This window comes from Plectrocnemia conspersa, unplaced genomic scaffold (genome assembly GCF_051122295.1).
Source record: "Plectrocnemia conspersa isolate PC_06_02 unplaced genomic scaffold, ASM5112229v1 ptg000005l, whole genome shotgun sequence".
Lineage (NCBI taxonomy): Eukaryota > Metazoa > Arthropoda > Insecta > Trichoptera > Polycentropodidae > Plectrocnemia > Plectrocnemia conspersa.
In genome coordinates this window covers 19,241,767-19,266,292 of record NW_028277169.1, presented here as the reverse complement: position 1 = coordinate 19,266,292, position 24,526 = coordinate 19,241,767, and the positions used below count along the sequence as shown (strand labels likewise).

General features: G+C 30.2%; 2 protein-coding genes across 2 annotated transcripts; both read right to left on the bottom strand.

The window, feature by feature from the left end:
- Window positions 1–13,819: 13,819 nt before the first annotated feature.
- Ns3 (nucleostemin 3) lies at window positions 13,820–18,947 on the bottom strand. Its single transcript, XM_088185472.1, has 11 exons — window positions 18,893–18,947; window positions 18,651–18,753; window positions 18,342–18,586; window positions 18,175–18,268; window positions 17,979–18,106; window positions 16,182–16,305; window positions 15,441–16,100; window positions 14,966–15,116; window positions 14,223–14,440; window positions 14,050–14,156; window positions 13,820–13,986 (listed from the first exon to the last, which is right to left on the bottom strand). Exons 2-11 carry the CDS (start codon window positions 18,744–18,746, stop codon window positions 13,881–13,883), a joined length of 1,929 nt encoding a protein of 642 aa, XP_088041598.1. The 5' UTR covers window positions 18,747–18,753; window positions 18,893–18,947; the 3' UTR covers window positions 13,820–13,880.
- Window positions 18,948–21,323: 2,376 nt separating this feature from the next.
- LOC148235045 (uncharacterized) lies at window positions 21,324–23,666 on the bottom strand. The gene is made up of 5 exons (XM_088185671.1): window positions 23,603–23,666; window positions 23,256–23,320; window positions 23,111–23,189; window positions 22,967–23,040; window positions 21,324–22,891 (listed from the first exon to the last, which is right to left on the bottom strand). Exons 1-5 carry the CDS (start codon window positions 23,628–23,630, stop codon window positions 21,575–21,577), a joined length of 1,563 nt encoding a protein of 520 aa, XP_088041797.1. The 5' UTR covers window positions 23,631–23,666; the 3' UTR covers window positions 21,324–21,574.
- Between the last annotated feature and the right edge of the window lie 860 nt (window positions 23,667–24,526).

Below are 24,526 nucleotides of genomic sequence, written 5' to 3'. Positions count from 1 at the left end.
TTACATGTTCTTTCATTGGGTGTTTTTTTTATTATTTATTATATATAACGTATACATACATGCGATGAATATCCGGAAGGTATCGATACAAGGCTGGTATAAATAGTAGCGATTTTTTTATATGGTTTGTTACATAGAGTAATATTTCTTTACTCTATGGTTTGTTACTACCTAAGCTTAAAATAGCCGTGTCAATTCTTGATTCTGCTACGTACGAGATTCATTCAGTAATGCGTGAAGATAGAAACTGCTTCTGAAATTCACCGCGTGTGGCAAACTTAAAGGAAGTGCGTGATGAAGCTTTCTTTAGTTGAAAATCATTCGCTGTTACTGATGAACTTAATCAGAAATATCGTTTCTTTTCATATCATCATAAAGTCAAAAATTTGGAACCAAAAAAGAGAACAGATGCATATGTTTTGGGCTGTATATTATTACTCTACATATAACACATATTGGTGTATATTATAGTAGAAAAGTTTGAGATTAATATCAATCTGTGTTTGTGTTGGTTCGAGAATGCACGTATGTGCATCATAAATAAAATATATATAGGCATATGTGCATAATATATGTGCGCTATATATAAGCATATGCTATAGAATATAAATGTATACAACATATCCTAGCCGACAATATATAATTTATTTATATAAAGTAGTTATAGATGCATGAGAATATGGTATACTATGTCAAGATTTATTCCGTTCCTGAACAGATTCAACAAAATTTAATTCAATATTTTTACCCTTCCTCCTTTTCCCATTAACGTCTTTCAATGAATGTTTGAACTTCCTCGCCTTAGATTTATTTCAACATCAACAAAAATTGGGCCAATCTAAAGTTAACTCTTCTGCTTTGATCATAACCGCTATTGACATACGAACGAATCAAACTTTACATATTTATTCAATGTCTATTTTATTATGTGATAAACCCTTTACGTGCTTCTATTAAGATTTGCAAAAAAACACAAAGGTACTCAACTGATTTCTTAAAAGTGCAATTGGCACAAATCGGGCTTTATGAATATGTGATAATAAATAAAACAATATATATAATTTTCTACAGTATTTCAAGAAGGAACACAGAAATAGATTTCTTTATAAATAAATTGCTTCATTTATAACGTTTATACATATATTAAATGTCGGTAACTAGTTATTCAATTGAAAGCATATAATATTTGATAAAGAACCCGTATACATTTTTACTAGAAACCTTCAAAAATATTTAAAATAAATTTATCCGTGTTAAATGTTCAAGTTCAAGCTATATTAAGAACAGAAACGTCGTCTATATATTTCATTTATTCTAAAAGAGTTGCAAACAACGCGAATTCGCCCTGCTTTTACAGATTGTTTAATCAAACGTCTAATAACTAATTTATTTTATATCACATTGTTTTTAATCTGTAGCCTAAATCTAATATAGAAGATTAATTAACTTCTGGGGCTTGTATTTAAGCCATCCTGTGTCTTTATTTACTTACTTTATATTAAATACCGATCTAGTTTATGGCAAATCTGATGGCGAATAAACTCTTAGATGCTACCGAAGGAATGCTGATGAAACATTGGAGGAAAAAACAAATAAACTTCCGCTTCGAAATTAAACATGGTGACATATAGAGAAAGTAAAGTGAAATAGTTATGTGAGAGAGATAATTTAAATGCGAGAAGAAAAGTTAAACGTCATATATGTGAGCAAATTCATGTTCTTGAACAATAATATTTATTATAAGTAAGAAAACATGATATAGAAATCGTAGCTTACAACCATGAATAACAAAATGAATATGTTACTACATCGAGTCAATACTTAATCCATTTCACTGATAATTTAAAAGATCTTACATATAATTGTTCTAAGCCGCTGCTTCCGCCATCAAACAAAGGAAATATATTCAATTATAATAATAAAAATAAAAATTGAATTTGCTCCGATTGAGTTTCGGGCCGCCAGTAATGCGTTCTGTGGTTTCGACCAATGAAAAATAAGCATTCAAATATAAAACAAGATGGCCGACAGTAACGTGACAACAGTTTTAAATAATTATTATTTATAAATAAAATGTTGCTACGCGACAATAATTTTCATTAATTCGTCATTTGACTGAATATAAATAATCGGATTGCATATTAACTAGGTATGTTATAACTATGAAAATTAAATATATACATAATGTATTGAGGATTAGAAGAATACATTGATTAAACTAGATAAACAATCATAAAACAATCTTCGTAATGAAATCTTAAAATTTTGAATTCCCGGCGACGAGCTCCGAGGCCGAAAAGTGACTTTTTCTTTTTATAATACATACACATTATCATTGCTTCCGATTTAATGCATATACGTTAGATTTTACTGAACTAGGTACGTTTTAAACGTGAACATGTAATATATACTTAGTACGTATGAAGATTGAGGTTAATGTCGATCAAACCGTATAAATGCTAATAAAACGTATTTTTTTATATATTGATATTTAGGGATCTATCTATCTTTTACAACGATCGCGTGACAATGATTGTGATGCAGTCGGTTTTTTAGCTGAAAAAGCTTGGTTACAGCAAAATAAATTAAAACCATTATTGCAGCAAAAAAAATTTAACTAGATCGTTTCGTTCCGATTGACGATTTGCATTAGTTTAATAGACGACATTTTACAATGATTATAAATATGTGATTGCATACCTAAAATAATTGATAACCAAAATATCTAAGAGTGCCTTATTTTTAATTCCGATGTGGCAAAATATGTACCTCGCGATAGTGAGGTACCGACAGCTAGTAATATTATAATTAACCCACATTACTTTATAGTCGATTATTCGAAACATACATTTTCTGAGCTCGCTCACGCCTCTTATGTAGCATCTGAGGTAGCCGAATACATCTTGGACAAAATATCGTAGCTTGTCTTGTCTTAATAATTCAGAATATATAAGAGAAAAAATATTTTTACATGATTCATTTAAAGCATATTTTTATACAACATTTTCACTTCCTTTATAATTTATATATACAGTTATGTTCGACAATATTCTTTAAAATTTACCACAAACGTTCTATTTGATTTAATATGTCTAGTGGCTGTACATGCCAATCAAAAACCATTATATTCTTCTACGCAAACCAACTATGTTTGCTCCTGAAGTATAATAAGAAACGTTGCCTTATTAAATTCAGACGGTCGCATGGAACATATATGGAAATATTTTCCACAAGGAATCCATTAGAATGGATTACAATATTTATTTTTAGGTATTACATTATTCCTATATCTGATGTTACAAAAAAACCTCATACACTACCAACCTACGTTTCAATGTAATTTTATTAAAATTACTTTTGACATTTGATAAATTTTGACAAACAATGACTTTTGCCCAGTCTTCAAGTATTAGTAACACAACATTAGTAAGCTCAAGCCTTCCATATTAAATTAACTAACAGACACGACTTATATATAGAAATATATTATGTATCTAGATTTTGAGGATCCAACATTATTGATTCTTCTGCTTACCATTGGTGATGAAATTATTTGTAATGGACGTTTTCTTCCAGTTATTGGTCTGATCTTGTATGTAACATATTCACTGAGCAGTTTTGACATATTTTGGACAGCGTGACGTAAACAATTAATTCGTTTACTGATGCTGCTCTGACTCTGACCTACATATCTAATAAAATTATTCTCGTTTTTTGACCTTCAGTTAAATCGCAGTTTATCGGCACTAATGAAATTAAATAACAGCGAAATTAAATAAAAACATAAAATACACTACCTAATAGGACATCCTTTTTCCCTAGACTGAACAATCCTTTTTTAATCAATCAGTAAAGAACAATTCATTTGCAACAAAATACATGCTAAAATACTTTTAAATAGTGGACCCATTATTGTAATCAAAGCTGTACAGAATATGCTCAATTATCAAAACAATATAGTAAAAATACAGCTCATCTCAGAGAGGGACATTGAAAAAAAATACAAAAATTACTTTTTTATTTAGTTTATTATTGCTGCAGATTATTTTGCCACCTTGGTTAATCGGCAACCCATTTAATGCGACCTCAGATAATCTAAAGTCTACTGTTCTTTGTAAAATTACGTGCTAATCTTTAGTTTTTTATTTATATTTATTTATTCCAAGTATTAGGTATATTTATTATATTTTCAACTATTTTAAATTTCACAGAACATACCAAAGTAAAGCTTCCCCAGCTATCTTTGATAACTCCAGCTGATTCAGTGCAGCTGTTAAGACAGCTGAAGGTAAAACTAGGTTTAAAATACTACACAGCTAATAGAAAACTATAATTAATATAATAAATGTTCATCTGTGAATGTCAGTAAAAGTGTCATACAAAGTCTTTGAGGTAATGTCTGAAGAAGTGATCGTTACTTATTTTTATATTATGTTCTTCGCCCTTTTGAATGGAAATAGTTTTTTTTTTTGAACAAATTGCCGTTGGCCACCAGAGCAGATTACTAACGATCGTTTGGAGGACAATCCCGAATGCACGTTTTCTTTCTCAATGTGTTCGCGACGGATATTTTCCATCTTTCTAATTCATAGTGGGTTCATTGATTTAGAAAAGGTTTCTCACGGTGGTGTTCCATTTTAACATAAAATTCCCTTTTTACCTTTGCCGTTTAAAACCCGTTTTTGTATATCATTGATGCTTTATGATTTAATAGCATAGTAAATTTTTTAGTTTTGAGGCCTGCCGATTTACAAATTAAAGCAAATAATTTTGAAAGACATTATTAATATCCTTTAGTTTTACATTAAAAATATTATATTAACAAAAGATTGATGTGAGAACCATTATGGTATATTACCATTTTGCAAGAATAATAGAAAAAGTTAATTTTAGTAGTCTCCTTAATAGTATACTAATAATTTTAAATCGTAATAAAATCTTGAAAACATTTTTATGAGTAATAGATTCTTTCAACCTTTTAATAAGATTCTTTAAAGACAATCATGATTTTTTAACAATCTACTTGTCTGATAATGTTTTATAATCATTACGAACGTAAGAAATAAAAATAATAAGCAACTTTTTGATTGAATTCCCAATATAAGTTGCTTTATCGATGTATTTTTAAATGTATAAACTAAAACTCTAGTATTTTTTGTATACTTAATACTAAAAGAATAAAAATTTCTAACTCTCTGTATGATTTATCAAATATATCTATATTTGCAGATTTTCATTTAACAAAGAGAATATTGTCACTAAAGACTAATTTAACAGTTTAAATTCGTAAAGATATTATTTATTTCGTTTTTAATCTTTTTAATAGGTAATAATAGATTTTTTTGTTACATATTTATATAAATTTATTATTTTCCAATATAAAATAATACAACATTATTATTTAATAAGCAGTACAATTATATACAATCAATGTTTTTGTGAAAAAAATACCAATTTATTAAAATCTATATTAAAATTAGTGGTGTTAACTTGAGGCGTTGAAAATAAATGTTTATCTGTAATTCTCGTTCTATATTTATTTTTAATGCAACTCATTTTAGAAAATGTCTGTTCAGAAATATATGTGATGGCAAATATAGTAAACATTTTAGCAGAAAACTTTTTCAGAGCAGGAAATACAGATATTGATAGTCCATTATAAAATTCTATTAATGAAACTGATTCAAAAAAGTCTTTTAACGTGTCGTTTGTAAGTCAATTATTTTCATCTGTAAATAATTCAGAACATCTTCAATATAGGGAGCGAATGGAATCTGTTGAGTGTTAATGGAAATTTTGAAATTGTCTTGAAAATTCGTTTTGGAAAGATTCAATGCACTTTAAAAATGTACTTATTGGCATTACTATATAATTTTTTTTAAATATTAATTTACAATACGGGTATTTATGGAATTTCTTTTTAATAATTTGATGTGCGTTTCAAATGCTTACATTTCTGAAAATATCTTATGAATTAATTTTCTTTTGCCCTGGACTTTTAAATTTAAATCGTTCATGAGATGTGATATCTACAAAAATAACCAATCGAAGAAGTCATTCCGAATTTACCAGTTCTAATATATTTTTTAATTTTTCATTAATACCCATCATAAATATATATACAGTAGACCCCCCAATAACACGATAAGTTTGGGGCGTGCTATTTGGGTGCGTGTAGTTGGGGACTACCAAATACTCATACAATTTTTTGCAATACGTACGTACGAATCAGATGCGTGTTGTGAGATATCCTTCCTTTGGCTTGCTCATGCATAAAGTAACGGGCACCCAAATAGCACGTCCCCAATTTTTCCGTATTATTAGGGGGTCTACTGCATTTCATATTTCCTGTATTGAACAACCTGACATGGCGGTGATTAAACTGTATATTTTGATACGATTAATTATTGATACAATATCATCCATAAATTGTTCAATTTTTAACATCTTTCATGACATATGAGATTTTTCTATTGACGCATTTGAGGTAATAAGAAAAACGCCTCGCGGGCCACTTTTAGACCTCGGGACAATTTTTTCTGACCCCTGTTTCAAACCATTTTAGAAAAGCTAAAATATATTAACATTAATCTGTAGAATTTTTATTTTTGAGTAAATCTCGCAGGCTCAAGCTTTTTATAAACGTTCCAACATGACATTTACCAATGCTAAACGGTAAACGATTAACAGAAGCCCGCGTCTTGAACGAATCTAAATAATCTTATGTTATGTTTATGTCATTTATATAAGGAACAGAAAAATTGTATCCTTGCGTAAATCCAGAGCATGTTATTATTTGCGAATTATGTTCAACAAATTGTAAACGATCCTCAAAATATTAGTCATTGAAAAAGCAAATTAATTGATAGTATTGAATGGCTTACTATACCAAAAACCTTCTATTAGATTTTTCGATCCATATTTTTAATCAAATAATATAAAATCTCATTTTTGTAAATATGAGTGACGTTAATTTTTTAAGACCTGAAGTCGTTGTGTAAGTTGTCAACGGACAACTAGCTACCTTTCAGCAATGCCAAATAACATATGTTTACAGTTTTCATATATCTTTGCCCAGCGGAATTTCTTTACATTTTAAGCGGAAGTTTGATAACCAGAAATATTTCCGTCAAAAGCTTGAGAGTAAAGTTCGAGCAGAGATGGATATGTATACTCAATTTGCGTTACCACAGTCAGTTTAAGAGCTATTCATTTCATCATTATTCATAATTTAGAAATATTTTCTGTTCCACTCTTCATTGAAAATACGATACTCGTTTTTTATTCATTTTTAAAAGAGTATAAATATTATTTTACAGAAATAATGCAAAAAAAAAGATTTTTTTCAGAAATACGATTATAGCTTGCGAGCCACACAAAAATTCGCGGCGCGCCGCATGCGGCTCGCGGGCCGTAGTTTGTAATTTAAATTTACCATTTCAGTACTATATTAACGTAGTGTACTAAAAATTGATGAAGCTTAACCATTTTAGTACTATACGTTAGTTCGTAGCATTCTCGAATATGTCTTTATTGTCTGAAATCCTAGCGAAGCGAAGTATTATACTTCTTGTTATTAGTAAATGTCCATATCATACACATAGGGTTTTTCGTATTGCTGTTCGAATGAGCAACACAGCGGTTAGTTGTTTTCAACACGCAACGCCGCGCTTTCTGCAATCAACGCTTAGGGTGTAAACGTAAACTATCGACATTCTTTCAGCTGAAAATCTCACTCTGGCGCCACTCTTCGCAGAAACGCGCCGCTTTCGCTCCAAGCCCTAGACTATTCTAGTTTTCCCCCAAGTCCTGTTTACATTCGCAAGTGTGCCGATCGAAAAGTAGCCGAGAAGTAAACACACACTACACATCTTGACAGAAATCAGGCCTCGGGCTGGCTCAGTATCCGAGTTACGTTGGAGGAACGCGGTCGGCCCGAATAACACACATCGGCGGGATTTATTTTGAAATGGTTTATTGACCAAGTGTGGGTTTTGGTGCGGCCGAGAGAGAGATCCGCACCGAGAGGGAGAGAGGGCGACCAAATTCTAAAATTAGTTACCAACTAATAAGAAATATTCCATCGAGTGAAGGATTTGGTTGCGCGTTTTTAGTGCAATAATCGGCGGTTGCTAAGCGGCGCGCTTCTATTTCGGAGTTTCGCGAAAAAGTTTGAGAAGCCGCGTGGACGAAAATGCCCCCATGGAAGTGTCTTTTTCCGCTTTGCTGCCGCTGAATATGAGTCGCCAGCGAACAGAAAGAGGCCGCTCCCCTTTGGAGGCTGCCAACCCCGTCGCGCAGTGCCTCTCAAACTATCTTTCGCCTATAGAACGCTAGCCGATACGTAAACGGGTCAAAGCAGTTTGTCCAATTGAGTGCCAGTCCTTCATTGAATTAATTAATAGCACATAATAAATTTGCATCTGTAATAAACTGAGAAAATGTAAATGGTACACTGGAACAAACTTAGATTTCTTTGAAATTAAAAATATAAGATATAACAGCAGAGAGACTGTTTCATAGACTGATGCAATAAATTCAATATTGAGAACATCATGAAGTCTCCACTAAAATCCTTGCGGCTCTTTAAAACTATCTGGTTTGTAATATAAACGTCAAAATTATTGGAGTTCCCCAAGGAAGTATACTTAATCCCTTTCTCTTTACATAGAAATGATATTCCAATTTTAGCTAGTTAACCAGGGACGTCGTTTGAAGAGAGGCAGGTGGGGACATTTGCCCCTTCCCCTTAAATTTGGCCAGAAAAATTCATGGCATTTAATGAAATACAATGAATCCTAAAATGAAATTGAAATATATAAAAAAACTACTACTGACAAGCCAACTTTTGCCCGCTCCCCTGAAAATGCTGTCTGAAATGATATCCTACCTTTTTTTTCATCAATTTTCCTGATCCCACGAATGAATATCATAAAATCGAGCTTAGTCATATATGGTACAAAATTCTTTGATAATTAATTATATTCAGCACACAGAGAATATCACATATGTATTGCACATAAGACCCTCTGCATAGTATTTATATCGAAATCTAAGTTTATCCAAATTATTTCTGCAGATGGAGTAAATCTACCATCTGCCATCTGAGTCAGAGACTAATATTACTAGTAGAGTAATGATTTAAAATGCAATGAATAGCTAACTTATCCGATAATATGGCTTAAAATCTGATCTAACAATAACGAAAATGTACTTATTCTATCATAAAACACTGCTCTATAAAACAATTTACATTTATACGCTACGCGAGAATTTAACTCAGCGTGCATACCCGAGCGTGTTTGACCAATTTTATTACATTTATTTTGAATATCGTCAATATGTTTATACTATTTACAACATCGATAAATTATGACTAAAGACTATGATAGTATTGGATTTATCTAAAATGTGACACTATCAAATGTGAGTTAATGCGCAATAACTAGCCAACTTTTTATTTATTTTATTAATTTATGTATCTAATATAGCTAATTGCTTATAATATATATAAACGTAATATAAACATAAACAGAATATAAAAATATAATACATTAATATTATAATTTATTTGTTATTCACGAAAGTGTTTCTTCGTTCCATTGAGGAAACCCGCTACTAATTTATTTTTGCAGATTATCCTAGGAACATTATTATACAAATTCATACCTGCGAACATTATTCTCCTGGCCGTACTCGTTTTCTTATATCTAACAATCATTAAATTGTCTTTATTTCTCGTATTAAATCTATGTACAGTCCGTCCAAGATGTGAACGCTCATCAATATAGTATTGGTGAGAAATATTTTAGGGCGAGCATGAAAATTACATGTCCAATTAATTTTTCCTTTTTTAATTTAATTTGTTGAGGAAAATGTAAAATATCACTTTCTTGCTTATTTCGTTTATTTATATACATATTTAACTTGAAAAAATGAGAGCAGTTTTGGAATCACTCTCCAGGTTTAATATAATATTTTAAAAAAATAGCAATAAAATATTATAGGAATTGTTTTATTGATTACAAAACACCACAACGTGACAATAATTTATAATAAAAATATAACACATTATAATTTTTAATTCAATTTCCAACGTATGGTCTCCCTACTATTGAAACAGCCCTGATTTATTATTGGTAACGTTCTCTTATTGGTGTAAACAAATTCGCGGAAAACTGTATATGTATGCATGCATGCGTACACGCACCCTTATTTCCAACACAACGATGATGAGCGTTAACATCTTGGATGGACTATACATCATTATTTATTATTAAATCCATATTTAAATACTCTAGTAACATATTACATGCAATCATTTCAATCTATCAGGCATACTTCTACAACTAGTAAAATCTCAATTTATTTGACATTGATAATAATAATAGTAATAAATACAAAAATATTTTATAAAGCTGTTATAAGTACATTTAAGAAAAACTATAAAAACCATTGCTTTTTTAATGGAGAGATGATTTAAGATTCTTTCTATAAAAACGTACTTATTTCAGAATTTTTAAGGGGGGGGGGGGGGAATCGGCCAGTTTTTTTAATATTTCGATTTCATTAAGATTGATGGTATTTCATTAAATGACATGCATTTTTCTGACCATATTCAAGGTTTAGAATCCACGTCAAAAGCAATTAAATCGTGCCGTCGCTCGGTTATCTAGAGTTCATATTAAGTATTTTTGTAACAATACAATACAACTTACAGTAAGTGATAATCAAATAAAGCATATCTAAATCGAATTTTGTCAAATATGAGGGTGCAAAAAACAATTATCCCTTCTCAGAAGTCAAAAATCTACATCAAATCAAAAGCAATAAAATCACGCCGTTGCAGTGGGAAGGCTCGTTACCGAGCGTTCCCACTGCAACGGCGTTGACACGATTTTATTGCTTCTGACGTGGAATTTTGACTTTTGAGAAGTGATAAAATTTTTTGCGCTCTCCTATTGACCAAAATTTGGTTTGAATATACTTTGACCAAAACTCTTATATCATATTTTTTAAACATAGTGTAATAAGTGCAGACAAACTATGGAGCAATATGCGAGATGCGACGTCTGTCTATACTTCTTCTTTCGCTTATTTTTCCCTTAGGGATGAGTTGGCTTAGTTTGTATTTTAGACCTGACCTAATGAAAGTTCTATAACTATAATTAGTTACATAAATTTCATTGGGTCAAGTTAGGTTTGGTTAATTCGTATAGAATAAGTTTTGGTTTGAACAACAAATGGACGTTTCGCAACTGTCACCTTGAGTTTCATAGACATTTTATAGCAGCATCACTAGCACCTATCAGCTAAATTATATTTTCGCTTAAAAATATATATCTACTAGTGAATATGTATTTGGACTTCATTAGTGAAAATATAACTTCACTGAAAAATACACATTTACTGCAATATTTATACATCGCATGTAAATAAATAATGATAAGTATGTAACTGTATATATGATGTATGGAAAAGTTGAAATCAAATAATTTTACTAGTACCTGCCAGATAAATTATATTTTCACTAGTAAAAATATACATTTAGCGGTGAAAATGTATTCCGATGTCTTGTCACTGAAATGACATTTGTAAAAAAATATTTTCGGAATAGGTTATTCTACGAGTTGAGTAGAAATAAAGCGTTCAAGTGAAAAACCATTCATCGTAAATCTTCATTCACAACAATTAACGCTTAAATTGATTTGCAAGCTCATCTAATTGCTTTTGTCACTGAAAAATGTAAACAAAATCATCGATCATTCCATGAATTTTGGCTCGCGCTCAATCGATGATGTGTACATTAATATGCCGCGTTTCAAATCTAACTTTAACGCAATTAGATCTAAAACAAATAAACATAATCCAACTAACCCGTTGTTATTTTAGTATCAAAAAAATGCATATAAAGATGAGCAATTCACATATGTATATCATAAACTCTATAATAAAAAAGCTTTTCCTATTAATGTAGTTTCAAGGTCATGAGGCAGTACTATATTTTGTAAACCATTGTATTATATCAAAAATAATAGCATTAATAGAAAGCATTAAATGTCTGAATCAATGCCTTTTATACATCCCTCCTTTTAATTTTAAAATCCTTTCTATTACATTTCACATCAATGGAATAGTTTTGATTATAACATTTTTTTCAAATATATTTGAGATACGATATGTCAATAGGCGTAGGTTTCCCCAATGCATCACGATAATCTTTCTACAAAATAGTTTAATTCAACATTTCTTACATATAAACATACTTTTACACGCCAATTATTATTTAAAATTCGCATGAAATGATAAATTATACAAATAAATATTTTTTTTTAATTTTGTGGCGCATGCCTGAAATAGTTTGTACAATCCTACATAAATTGTTCCAGATCCTCGTAGCAATCGCCAAAAACATCCTTGTGTATGGCAAGCTCGTTACGAGGCTAGTGTATAACGAATGTTATTGAGCGTTGACGTCTTGGTCGTGGCGGTAAGAATAAGGGTCGCGATCGCAACTCTCATGGCATTATAAATCACCGAGCATCAGCGGATTATCGACCCAATCTCACAGCCACGGAAAAAAGTGCTTACATATTTTTTTTGCTGTTGTAATTAACACATCGACACTCAATACATGTTAAAATTTTTTTAAATAGCTTATATTTTTTTAATATTGTGGTTATCATTGCAGAATTGTATTTTTTTCACTCTTACATGTATACCGCATCCGCGCCCCTTTTATAAATCACTGCATACAGAAAGTTGAGATAAGTACTCAACCAAATAGAACAAAATGGTAATGTATCATTCAGAAAGCATAAAAGCATCAATATGATAGACTTGAACATAGTCCAAAAATGGCCAGTCAGTCTATTAGACATTTGTTAGTTTCAGCGTCTAAAATAAAATAAAAAAAAAATTAGGTGTGGTTTCGTGCGAAAAGTAGCGCGCTGGATTAAATCAACACCTTGCCTAAAACGTTTACGTATCAGAGTCTAAATATAAAGTTTAATATCTCAGTAAACGCACGCCATGCTCGGTTACGCTTATTTATAGCGCCATTCGTATTAATATTGAGAACAGATTCTTGACTCACTCCAGTATAACATCACATCCGAGATGATTTGATACGATTTAACGCCGCCATGTTACAAAATGTCACCTGTATGAACGCCATTTGCGCAAAAATGCAATTATTCATCTAATTTTGTTTATATGAATGAAAAAGCAGTTCTTATGTGTTATACCACACCCGATCTGAGCCACGCCTTTTAGTTATCTCATTATATCTCTCACAAAGAAACGGCATTTCGGAAAATAACTAGAAACACGTACAAATAACTAACAAAAAAATTGTGAAAAATAGTTTTTTGTTAATTAAAATATATAATTTTGTTCGAGGAGAGAGGACAAATTGCTATGGAACCTAAAAAAGTTATCACGGAAATTTTGGTTAAGGACAATTGCTGCGGGAGCTTAAAAACATAAAAAGTTCATCTCCTAAATTTTTATGGAGAAGAAAAAGGAAAGGTCATTTTTCGAAATTTTTGAGTTGGATTTCTGGTCAACTTAGCATATATCATGTTCACTATTTTATGATAGATATTACGTTAATTAGATATTATTCTAAAACGATTTCAGAGTAATATTAACTTTTCTGGAAGACCAATCAAGATAATCAACAAACGGTGACTTTTGATTGATTGTTTTTATATGTCTGAGTTTGATATAACTTACAACATTGATTCTTGATATTACAATATTATTCACAAGATAATCATATTTGAATTTTATGTCATTAATAAATTATAAAAAGAACTTGCATCCCATTTTTTATTAAAAAAAAACATATATATATATACATATTCACTTAAATATATCTAATGTTTATCAAGATGAAAGTACACTTTTCTGAGCTTTTCTTTCTTATTTTTTTTACCATGTTTATCGTTTTTCTTCCAAGGTTTTCCTTCACCGTTTAGCGTCCTGCAATAAATGAATATTTAATTAAAATTTAAATTTAAAATAAATAACATCAAAAATACGTACATTGCAACAGGTAATCCGCAAGCTTTTCCAGGAACACCTTTAGTATGCACTGGATTACTATTACCACTGAAGAACCTTTTATCGATATCTTCAGCCGTTTCATCCATCTGTAAAACATAATAACATTAACAAATATTCAAGAATGTTATAAATTATATAATAAAGTAAATGACCTTCAAAGCGCGTTTTTCTTGTGGTGTCATCTCACGTCTTTTTTCGTCGTTTTTCAGCTCTGGCAATGTCGGATAAAGGACAGACATATATTCGGCAGAATCTGCACCTGGAGGAACGACTACTAACGGCAAGGCTCCTTTAGTAGCCCCACGCAGAACTGCGCGAGCAGCTCGGGCACAATCAGGAGTACCCATTCCTGTCATCATTCCTCGGCTATCTATAACAATAAAAAAATATTAATAAGTATAATACTAATGTCTACATAAGATTTGTGAATCCTATTTTTTGTACGAGAGCAACTTAAGCATAATATTGCAGAAGCTACTAGAAATATCGCTTGAAAGAAAGACCTCAATCTATTGATAACAAAGAATTTGTTGAAACTAATCACACAATAGAAAGGTCTACCGTAAAAATTTCACGACATTTGTATGTCACAGAGAAAGTAAAAATATGGTAATATATTCAAGCAAAAACTACACAATATGGAAGTTTATAACTATTACTTCCTCATATTTCCATGAACTTTCAGGAGAAAGTGTAGAAATAAATCTTTATCTTCATCCGAATAATTAGTGTTATATTATAAAATAATTTGATGGTGTAACATGTTATGTTAATTTTTCTCTCATTGAAAAAAATCATGTCTTCATTAATAAAATTAATGTTTTAAAAAGTAATTATTTTTTCTTATTACTCGATCTCCTAATATAAAATTAATATTTATATGAAAAAGACTAACATGCATAAGCGTTTAAAACGTCACGTGGAGGTAATTCATTGGGATCGTCCGACGGCGGTGGAGGTAGCAATATGGCTAATCTTCGTTCAGCTTGAGCTCGGCCACCTAAACTCTCCGTTACAAGACTAATTGCATCCATATACTCACGCATCTACAAATATAAAAGTCAAATCATTAGTAAGCAATGGGATTCTGGAAATAAACACATCTGGCCTATAAATGTGTTCTATTGCATAATTTTGGTGGATCCAAATTCATCAGCAGCATAAAAGGGCTATCAACCTTAAGGGTTAGTTTGTGATTTTATTCATCTATTATCTTGTCAATTGAGTATAATGAACATGCTACAATAGATATATAAATAGTTTAAAAGAATAAACTAATGTTTATATATAAATAGGTATGTATTCATAATAAAAATATAATCCAAAGTGGGTCAATGTTATCAAGAATTACAGCATGATATTTTACTTACGTGATCAATTGGCAAGATTCCATGAACAACCATCTCCGCTTTAGTGCAAACGAAAGATGGCAATACAAGTCCAGGACAATCGCACAGCATCAAATCATCCTCCAACAAAAGTGTTTGGAAATGTTTTGTTTTTCCAGGCGTTGCGCTGACGGAAACTTTCTTAGCGTCCATCAAAGCATTTATAGTACTAGATTTTCCGACGTTTGGATAACCGACTAAACCCACGGCAAGTCTATCACTATGCTCAATATTTACGTTACGCAAAAGATCCATAAGCCCCTCTTTATCCAAAATTTCAGTGTTGTTTTTTCCATCCCATGTACTAGTACTTTTACCTTCTGTATCATTTGAAACTGTATTTTCTTTAATTATATCCAATTCGACCATTTTAGACATAAGTGTTTCTAGTTTTTCGCTCGTATTATCCACAGCGTCTTCCAATTTTTTAAAACATTCTCTGACATCATCCACTTTTAATTTATCATCAGTATTCTCTTCAGATTCTTTATTTTCGGATCGAGTCTCTTCATCTTCGGATGAAGTTTCTTCGTCTTCGGATGAATCTTCTTCATCTTCTTCGGGTATGTCATCTTCGGCAGCGTTTTTCAATTTGTTTTTCTCGGCCGCTAAGAACGCCGAGAAAAATGCCACTTTCACGCCCTAAGATAAATATTTGAAAGAATTGTAAATATATCACACATACAAAATTAGAATCTGTAAATACAGACGTTGAATTTATACCTGTTTATCAAAATATTCGGCCCACATGCATCGCTGCTTCTCCGAAAGTAAATCAGCTTTGTTAAGCAATAACAGACAAGCTTTAACTCCTACTTCTTTAGCGTAATCCTCTAAATCTTCACATCTAATACAAAAAAATAAAAATATATGAGTAAATCTACAAAAAATCTTTGTCAGTAATTATTTTCAGAGATATTGAGAAACATTCATTTTTAGTTCATATTTGGTATCGATTCTTTAAGGAAACTTTACAAGATTGTCTTAGTACAGAAATCAATTGAAAGGTTGACAAGCGTCATTTTTTTTAATCTGGCAAATAAGAGTGACATTCCTCAGCCAATCACAAACTCATTGTGGCTGTCGGCAAATTTTCAAGAAGACAATAATTGAGCTTATTTGGAAAAGCTATGTGAAATGACCTTCGTTCGAAAATTCAAACTCACTGCTACAGGTTGTGTGGCACTTATCTTTTAACAGTTAAAATGTAATGGTGTTTTTATTTGATTATAAAATTTATCCAATTGACAATACCTATTTCGAGATATAAAAATGCGATGAAACAGTATATACTACTTCGTCTGAATAAAAATAAAAGTGTCATTGAAGTAGTTAATTTAAAACAAACACTAGCTCGAAATTCAGCAGGTTTATTAAAAACTTGAATTATTTTAATGTTAACATATGATTTTTATATGGAAGGTTTGGAAGTTGTTGAACATTTTTACTACTATTCATATATTCTATGGCTTTTATGTATAATATAATTATCAATAAATCTATTTTGTTTCCAAATTTATGTAATATTTATTTTTGCTTAATATTATTCTTATTAAAATTAAAAAAACTATATAGGGGCGAAAATTTGTCTTTTGCGCCTCAGGTGACAAAATGTTTAGACCCGGGACTGCTAAAAACCATTGATTAAATCATTTTATCAGATGTATGGTATTATTAAAAAACTTTTGACCAATTATGTATTGTTTCTTTTAATTTAAAAATTATTATAATCACTTTTATGAAAGTATTTATTTATTTATTGTGTCTTTCGTTGTAACATGACATGCATTAACCCAATGCGTTACAAGGGGGTAAACACAGTCCGATATTCATCCATGAGATTAGGAAAAACTAATCTGTGCTGATTAATCAAAATTAACCCTTTAGATGCGAGATGCGGATAAATCCTAATCACCATGCAGGACTCTCAAGTGTGAGATGCGGATTTATCCCACACAATAAAAATCATAATACATGTACATTCAAAAAGAAATATTTCTAATATTATATTTTTATTTTATATTTGTATTTTTCCAGATAAAACCAAGAAAATGGAATTTTTTTATAATTTCTCTATACTTTATTAATTAATTTTTATTAAATGATTGTCAAAAACATTTATATATTTTTTTTCCTTTTCTCCTCATTTTATCACTTTTTACTTTTTTAAATTCAATTCTGAAGGTAAATAAAGACGCAACAGAGAATGACTATAAACATATAAAAAATCACAATTACATCTTTAACTTTTTTCTTAGTTGATAATTGACGCATTTTTTGACTTTTTATGAAATTTAATTCCGCACATAAAGGGCTAAATAGTAATTATTTATTCTGATCATCCAGACATGATAGAAATTTATAAGACACTAGGGTCAATATGCGATTTGAATCCAGATATTAGTATTTTCTTAATATTATATATAAATTAATATTGTAGTAAATATGATTTATCTATTTTTTTACAAACATCAACTAAAATGTACGTAATATATTTTAATAATAAAAGTATATAAATACCTAAACAGTAGAGGATTACGTGCATCTACTACTTGAATTAGAATATGAGATCTTTCCAACACACGCCACAATTGACGCCAAAACTCCAAATTTTTCTCATAAGGTGTCAATATCAAACCATCGTCTTCCTACATAGAACATTAAAAGTTTAGCAAATACTTGATATACCTCATTAAACTATACTTAATAATCCTACTTGAATAGCTGCAAGATTACGGCGCCAATCTAAGAATGCTGTCCTTTCGTTCTCTTGTACTTGATCGGCCCCCATATCTCTTGTCCACACCGGTCTATTATATAATACATGGTAAATATCATAAGTAATAAACTTATCTTTAAAATATATAATATATATTATAATACCTTCTCGGTACACGTAATAAATGTTTGGAGTCATTGTGTTTTTTCTGTACTGTAGCTCGAGTTTCAGCATTCATGATCGGTCCATTTGTGAAAGCGACGAGTTTAAGGTTCAGCTTTTCCGCTTGAAATTCAGTGTTTGCTAATTCCGCAGTCGAGAGGAACTCTTGAAAGCTGGACTCTTCGGTGACCGATTGAAGATTGAGGCGACCCCATTCGTATCCGTCTTGAACGGCTGTGGTGTGAAGCTAAAATTGTAAATTTCAAGTATATAATAGACCGACGACATAAATGCGTTTTTTAAATAATTACCATGCTCCCATTATCGACGGTCTTTTTACGATTAGACCCAAAGCGACTCTTTACCAAAGATCTCCCCAAACTGTTCTTTTTGTCGGGTTTAACCATTTTGGTGCTGAAATTTGTAAACATACTGTTAAATAACTATACAAGCATATTACTAAATAGACGATATAAACATCTAAAATTTACTATGACACGTAATATTTACTAATATTGTTCAAAATATATACATATATAAAACAATTATTAACCTTTCTTCAGTAGATTGTCAAATTACCATGTGACATTTGCACACAAACGCAGAATGCTTTTAAAATATTGCCAGTATAAAAAATTTAATATATTTTGTGTAGACATATTCGTTTACTTATTTTTACTTAAAATAGGGGTAATACCGAACATTATTGAATATTTAATTGAATACCGCACTCTCATTATTTTTTACGCGCCAATGCTATACCGCTTTATTAAAGAATTTTGCAAGAGAGATAAGTAAGTATATCGGACGGTGAATATGTCCCCTTTTCTATCGCACAGATTCTCTTGTACGTGTGCGTGACAGAGTGAGAAAGCTAGAGCAAGTGCCTCATGCTTAAGACGACCATTTTTTCTGAAGTACAATCTCGGGGGAGTAATTTGATATAATACAGTTTTCTATTTGCTGCTTGAAATCCACGTAACTATTGCATTCGAAATTACACTTTGTTACAACCATTGCCTTTAATGGATCAATATTCAATTGCGATTTATCTGCTGTCCACATATTATCAAAAATTGAAAAAAAATCTGTGACCGCATTCGTGCCCAGCAAACAGCATAAATTCCATATTTTTTATTAAATTATCACAAGGAATATGATTTTCGCTGAAATGTTTAAAAATTCATTGAATCCATCGCTTATTGGTGCATGATTCCTCGTTGTTCCAATGCTCAAGTTTTTTTATGTTCACGTAAACTTTCAAATATGAATATTCTCTAATAAAATGAACCATGCAGTAAACATTTTCTCTTGATAACCGTTAATTCATAATTTTGTAGTTTAACAAAAATTAAAATTTATTTGATATTCGTGCAATAAACATTTTTATTCAATTCAACGATGATAAGGGTTAATAAATTCTTAGGCAAAATGTCATCAACTAGTAAATAATGAATGGAAGTTAGGGGGTACTCGGACACGACAAAAAAAGTACCTATTTGTTGATACCCGAATAGGTAGACGACATCTAATGCAAAATAATGTTGGTTTACAATGTTGGCAATGTAAAGCTCTAAAAATAATTTGATCTGTATGTGAAAATATAACGTAAATTAAATTTATTTTGATAATATACGAATCTTTAATTCCGAGACATATATTCGTGCGACACATAGAGTTAGAATCATCCGCAGGTTCCGAGACGAATAGTTACCCTACTCATGCTTTGACTCGCTTTGACGCACGTATCAGACAGCGTTTTAATGGTGAATCAGTATTTGTTTGCCTGTCGTTGGGAAAGTTACGTCGAAGCACAAAATATTCCTACGCTTCTCAGTTATTTTTCGACTTGGCAAGTATATTTGATATTTTTACTTTGTTAAATAATTTTAATATAAAATAACTTTAGTTTGAATAATATTTATAGCGATGGCCGAAAAATATAATGATTCCGATGAATCGGATCTCGAATTTAAAGGTGTAGAATTTCTTTCGGATAACGAAGACGTGATTGAATGTTCGAATCGGAATCCGACGAAGATTATTGCAATTACATACTAAGTATTTTTCACAATTACATTTGAAATTATTATTAATTATAAAAGCAGTAAAAACAAATTTTCATTATTTATAGTTAATATAAAATATGTCTATAAGCTAAGCATCAAGCTTTGTGTCTTTTCCAATTGTTTTCTAAATACTTAACCCCATAAGAATATTTTGATTGTAAACTGTAAAATCCAAATCTTTACTAGGTCCCAACAATGAGTTTTTTATTGTAAAAGCTGATACAACAGTCTGAAACAAAGAATATTAATAATGGTGATCTTCATTTACAATTTTATGTTGAGAACCCTCACGTAAATATATATGTATATATATAGATAGTAATATTGAACTTACTTATCATTTTTAAATATTTTAGATGCATACTGAAACCTTTTTTCATGAAAAAAAGCACGGGTTACGTGGCATCTTTATGCAAAATTGATTTTGAAAAGTACTGGTCTAGACGTAACTTGTGAAGTGTTAGTAATAGGCAATGGTGTAATACTAAATTAAATAGTGGCAGGTCTTTAGTTATTTTGATTGATCTTAACTCTCCTCCATACATTCACTTCCAAAATAACGAAAATTAAAACTGTAATTATATTTTTTTGTAATAATTCACTTAATGTAAAAAATTAAAACTAAATCGGCATTAGTCATGTTTTTTGGCATACATGCGTTTTTCTATGTCTATGGTAGAAATTCTAATGACACATGTATGCATTTTCCAACGCTAGCTATTTAAATAATATTTTTCATCGACGTTGTAATAATACGACGTCATATTACTATATTGTGTACATAAATAAAAGAGTATCGATTAACTGTTTAAAAGCACTTGCATAACCTCATAACATTATTGCGCTTTCAAGTTGTTTTACTTTAATCATATTGTGGTCACTAAAATTAAATAATTACTAAAAAAAATATCTCAATAATTTTCATATAAATTTATTATTTAATAATATAATCTAGTAACCAATGATTCTATCTAAAACATTTTAGACTGGAAATGCAAATAATAACGTATAAATTACATAAAAATTGGGCTGAACCATAGCTTTTGTGATATTAAATGCTTTTAACGATTGGATGTGAAAATGGAATCTACGGATATTTCTGGTCTAGAAGCAATATGCATAGCCGTATGCTTTAAAAGGTAGTATTTGTTTTCAAATATTTTATCTCATTTGTCACATTCAACTTTTATAGAATCACTATGAATATTCATGTGCTTTGATAAGTAATATTTGTTCTTAATATATTTGAAACAAATATCACATTTATATTTTGTAGAATAATTATGAATATTCATATGCTGTGAAAGGTTATATTTTCTCTTAAAAGATTTTTCACAATTGTCACATTTAAATTTTTTAGAAACACTGTGAATAACTATATGCCGTAAAAGATAGCATTTACTTTTGAACGCTTTTTCACATGTATCACATTTAAAGTCCCTAGAACCACAATGACTAGTAAGATGATTTGAAAGACTATTTTTACGCTTGTAAACTTTTCCACATATGTTACATTTAAATTTTTTAGAATCACTATGAATAATCATATGCTCTAAAAGAGCATACTTTTGCTTAAATGCTTTTTTACATTTGTCACATTTAAAGTTCCAAATATCACTATGATTATTCATATGCTTTAGTAAAGTATGTCTAGTATTAAAAGCTTTTCCACATTTGTCACATTTAATATTATTAGAAGCACTGTGAATATTCATATGGTCTAAAAGATAAGATTTACTCTTAAATGTTTTTTCACATATGATACATTTAAAGCAGACATTTTTCACATTTACACGATGACTATTCATATGATATGATAGGGTAGATTTACTATTAAATATTCTTTCACATTTGTCACATTTAAAGCCAATAGCAACACCGTGAGTATTCTTATGATGTGAAAGATAAGTTTTACATGTAAATGTTTTTTCACATTTGTCACATTTAAAGTTCTTAGATTCACTGTGAATTAAAATATGCTTTGATAAATAAGCTGCATTAATAAAAGCTTTTCCGCATTTGTCACATTTAAAATTCTTAGAATCATTATGAGTGTTTAAATGTCTAATTAGGCTTCGATTAGTATTAAACTCCTTATCACATTTGTCGCATTTAAAATCTCTAAAATCATGATGAATTTTCATATGCCTTACATAGTATCCTATTTTTTTAAATTTCTTTCCACATTTATCGCATTTAAAGCACTTAAAATCATTATTAATTTTCATGTGATGTAAAAGATTAAGATTACACTTAAATACTTTTCTACGTTTGCTATATCCTTTAATAACAAAGTTTCTATGAACATCCATATGACTTGAAAGTTTACATTTTATGTTGAATCGTTTTGGACACATTTTACATTTATATATAAACGAGTCTAAGTGTAATTTAATATGCTGGATTAGATTATTCTTTTGTAAAAACGATTCATAGCAAATATCACACGTAAATTGCTCTACTATATGTTTATCGTCTCGCTTCTGAAAATTTAAATAAATCATATTTTATTTGTTGAATAAATAAATACTATTAATGGTAATCAATTTGACAATTACGTGCGTTTCTGTGATATTATTTAAGCATTTGTCGATAGTATTTTCTTTCAATATATCTTTAATATCATGAATTTCTAAAAAAATTAAAATACAGTAATAAAAAAAATTGTAATAAAATATAAATGTACATATAATATTATTAACCTTCTTCAAACATGTCGTCTGCTTCGTTTCTATAAACATTATCAATGACACGCTCATTTTTTATTTCTTCTTTTTCCAACTTAAAAAAAAATATATTTTAAATCTTGGTTTTAAACTTTATAAATGTATAATAGTTCATTTATACCTTAACAGTATATACAATTGTATCGGTATAATTTACTTTTTGATCCTCGTTTTCAACGCCTAGTTCTAAAAATACATATTAGAAAACATTATATATGTTATTAACTCTCATTTTCTAACATCATATTCCGATTGTCTTTTATAAGAAGGAGGATGGATAATCGGAACATATGATTAGCTTTTTAATGTTTTAAAATTGGCTCGATTATTTCTAGTTAAATGTGATCAAAATATTCTATATAAACAATTTTAAAACTGTACAATCATAGTTATAGATGTTTGTTTAAGCTGCACGTTGTTGTATGCGTATATTTTTTGTAAAAAAATTAAAAACTATTGATTTTATACCGTTTTTAATAACAGATTGGAGTGACATTTTAACCCTGCTAGCTGTCAAGACAAAGTGTGTTTTGGTCTAAGCTTTTGTATTTTAGACCAGTATAAAAAAGGGAAAAACCAAAATTACTCTAGCTGCAAATGCAGTTTGTAAATACCAATATTTATATTGTATGTTAAAAAATCTATATTAAATTCAGAACAATCCGTCCTCTAAATTTGTAATACTTATTTAAATAAACGTATACTATATTTCATTTAATTATCTATAATTATACTGTGTGAAAATATTTTATTCGCGATACGTTTTGCTGGAGCTGTTTCTATTTAGGTTGGCTACAGATACACTACAGATGTTCGAATACTATTGCTAGGCGACGCAGAATGTGTGTATACGCCGTATGTGTGTGAGAGAAAATGAGGGCAGCTAAAAATAAAAGTGACGGTTGAACCGTTATTAAGTGCAGCGGATGGAGTGTTATAAAATATGAATGATAGATAACGTTGAGCTGGCCACATAGTATGCACTGATATAGACGTAATTTTGTTGACTAAACTCTATTGTTGAACAAGTCGGGCGACACTGCTTTATTTATTGCCATCACAGTGATGAAAATAAGGCACAAAGTAGCCAGTGTATATATTTATTGCCAGCTTAGATTTAATAGCTACACACAGGGGCGGATCGATCCATCGAGCGATCGGACATTACCCGATGCTATCTACTACGAAAATTATTATCCTTTGTCCTTCATTCTTTTTTTTAATTAACTTAGTCAATGATAAATGCGCAGCTTGGGGCATTGAACTTGAGAGGAAAATAAAGCGACGTAAGAGGATGTCCAGAGAACACGCAATAGACGCCGGACTTAAAGCAGAGGAAGAAATTATGCGTGTCATGAAAATAATTGTGAGATCTATTTATTTACGTTATAT

What these genes read in the sequence shown, in the direction of transcription:
- LOC148235045 (XM_088185671.1), bottom strand. Translation starts at nt 23,630, where the DNA reads ATGTCACTCCAATCTGTTATTAAAAACG. An exon ending in CAATTGTATATACTGTTAAG is followed by an intron (nt 23,190 to 23,255) that starts GTATAAATGAAC and finishes TTTTTTTTTAAG; the next exon opens with TTGGAAAAAGAAGAAATAAA. An exon ending in AGACGACATGTTTGAAGAAG is followed by an intron (nt 23,041 to 23,110) that starts GTTAATAATATT and finishes TAATTTTTTTAG; the next exon opens with AAATTCATGATATTAAAGAT.
- Ns3 (XM_088185472.1), bottom strand. Translation starts at nt 18,746, where the DNA reads ATGGTTAAACCCGACAAAAAGAACAGTTTGGGGAGATCTTTGGTAAAG. An exon ending in CCGTCGATAATGGGAGCATG is followed by an intron (nt 18,587 to 18,650) that starts GTAATTATTTAA and finishes TTACAATTTTAG; the next exon opens with CTTCACACCACAGCCGTTCA. An exon ending in CGTTTTAAACGCTTATGCAT is followed by an intron (nt 14,441 to 14,965) that starts GTTAGTCTTTTT and finishes TTATTGTTATAG; the next exon opens with ATAGCCGAGGAATGATGACA.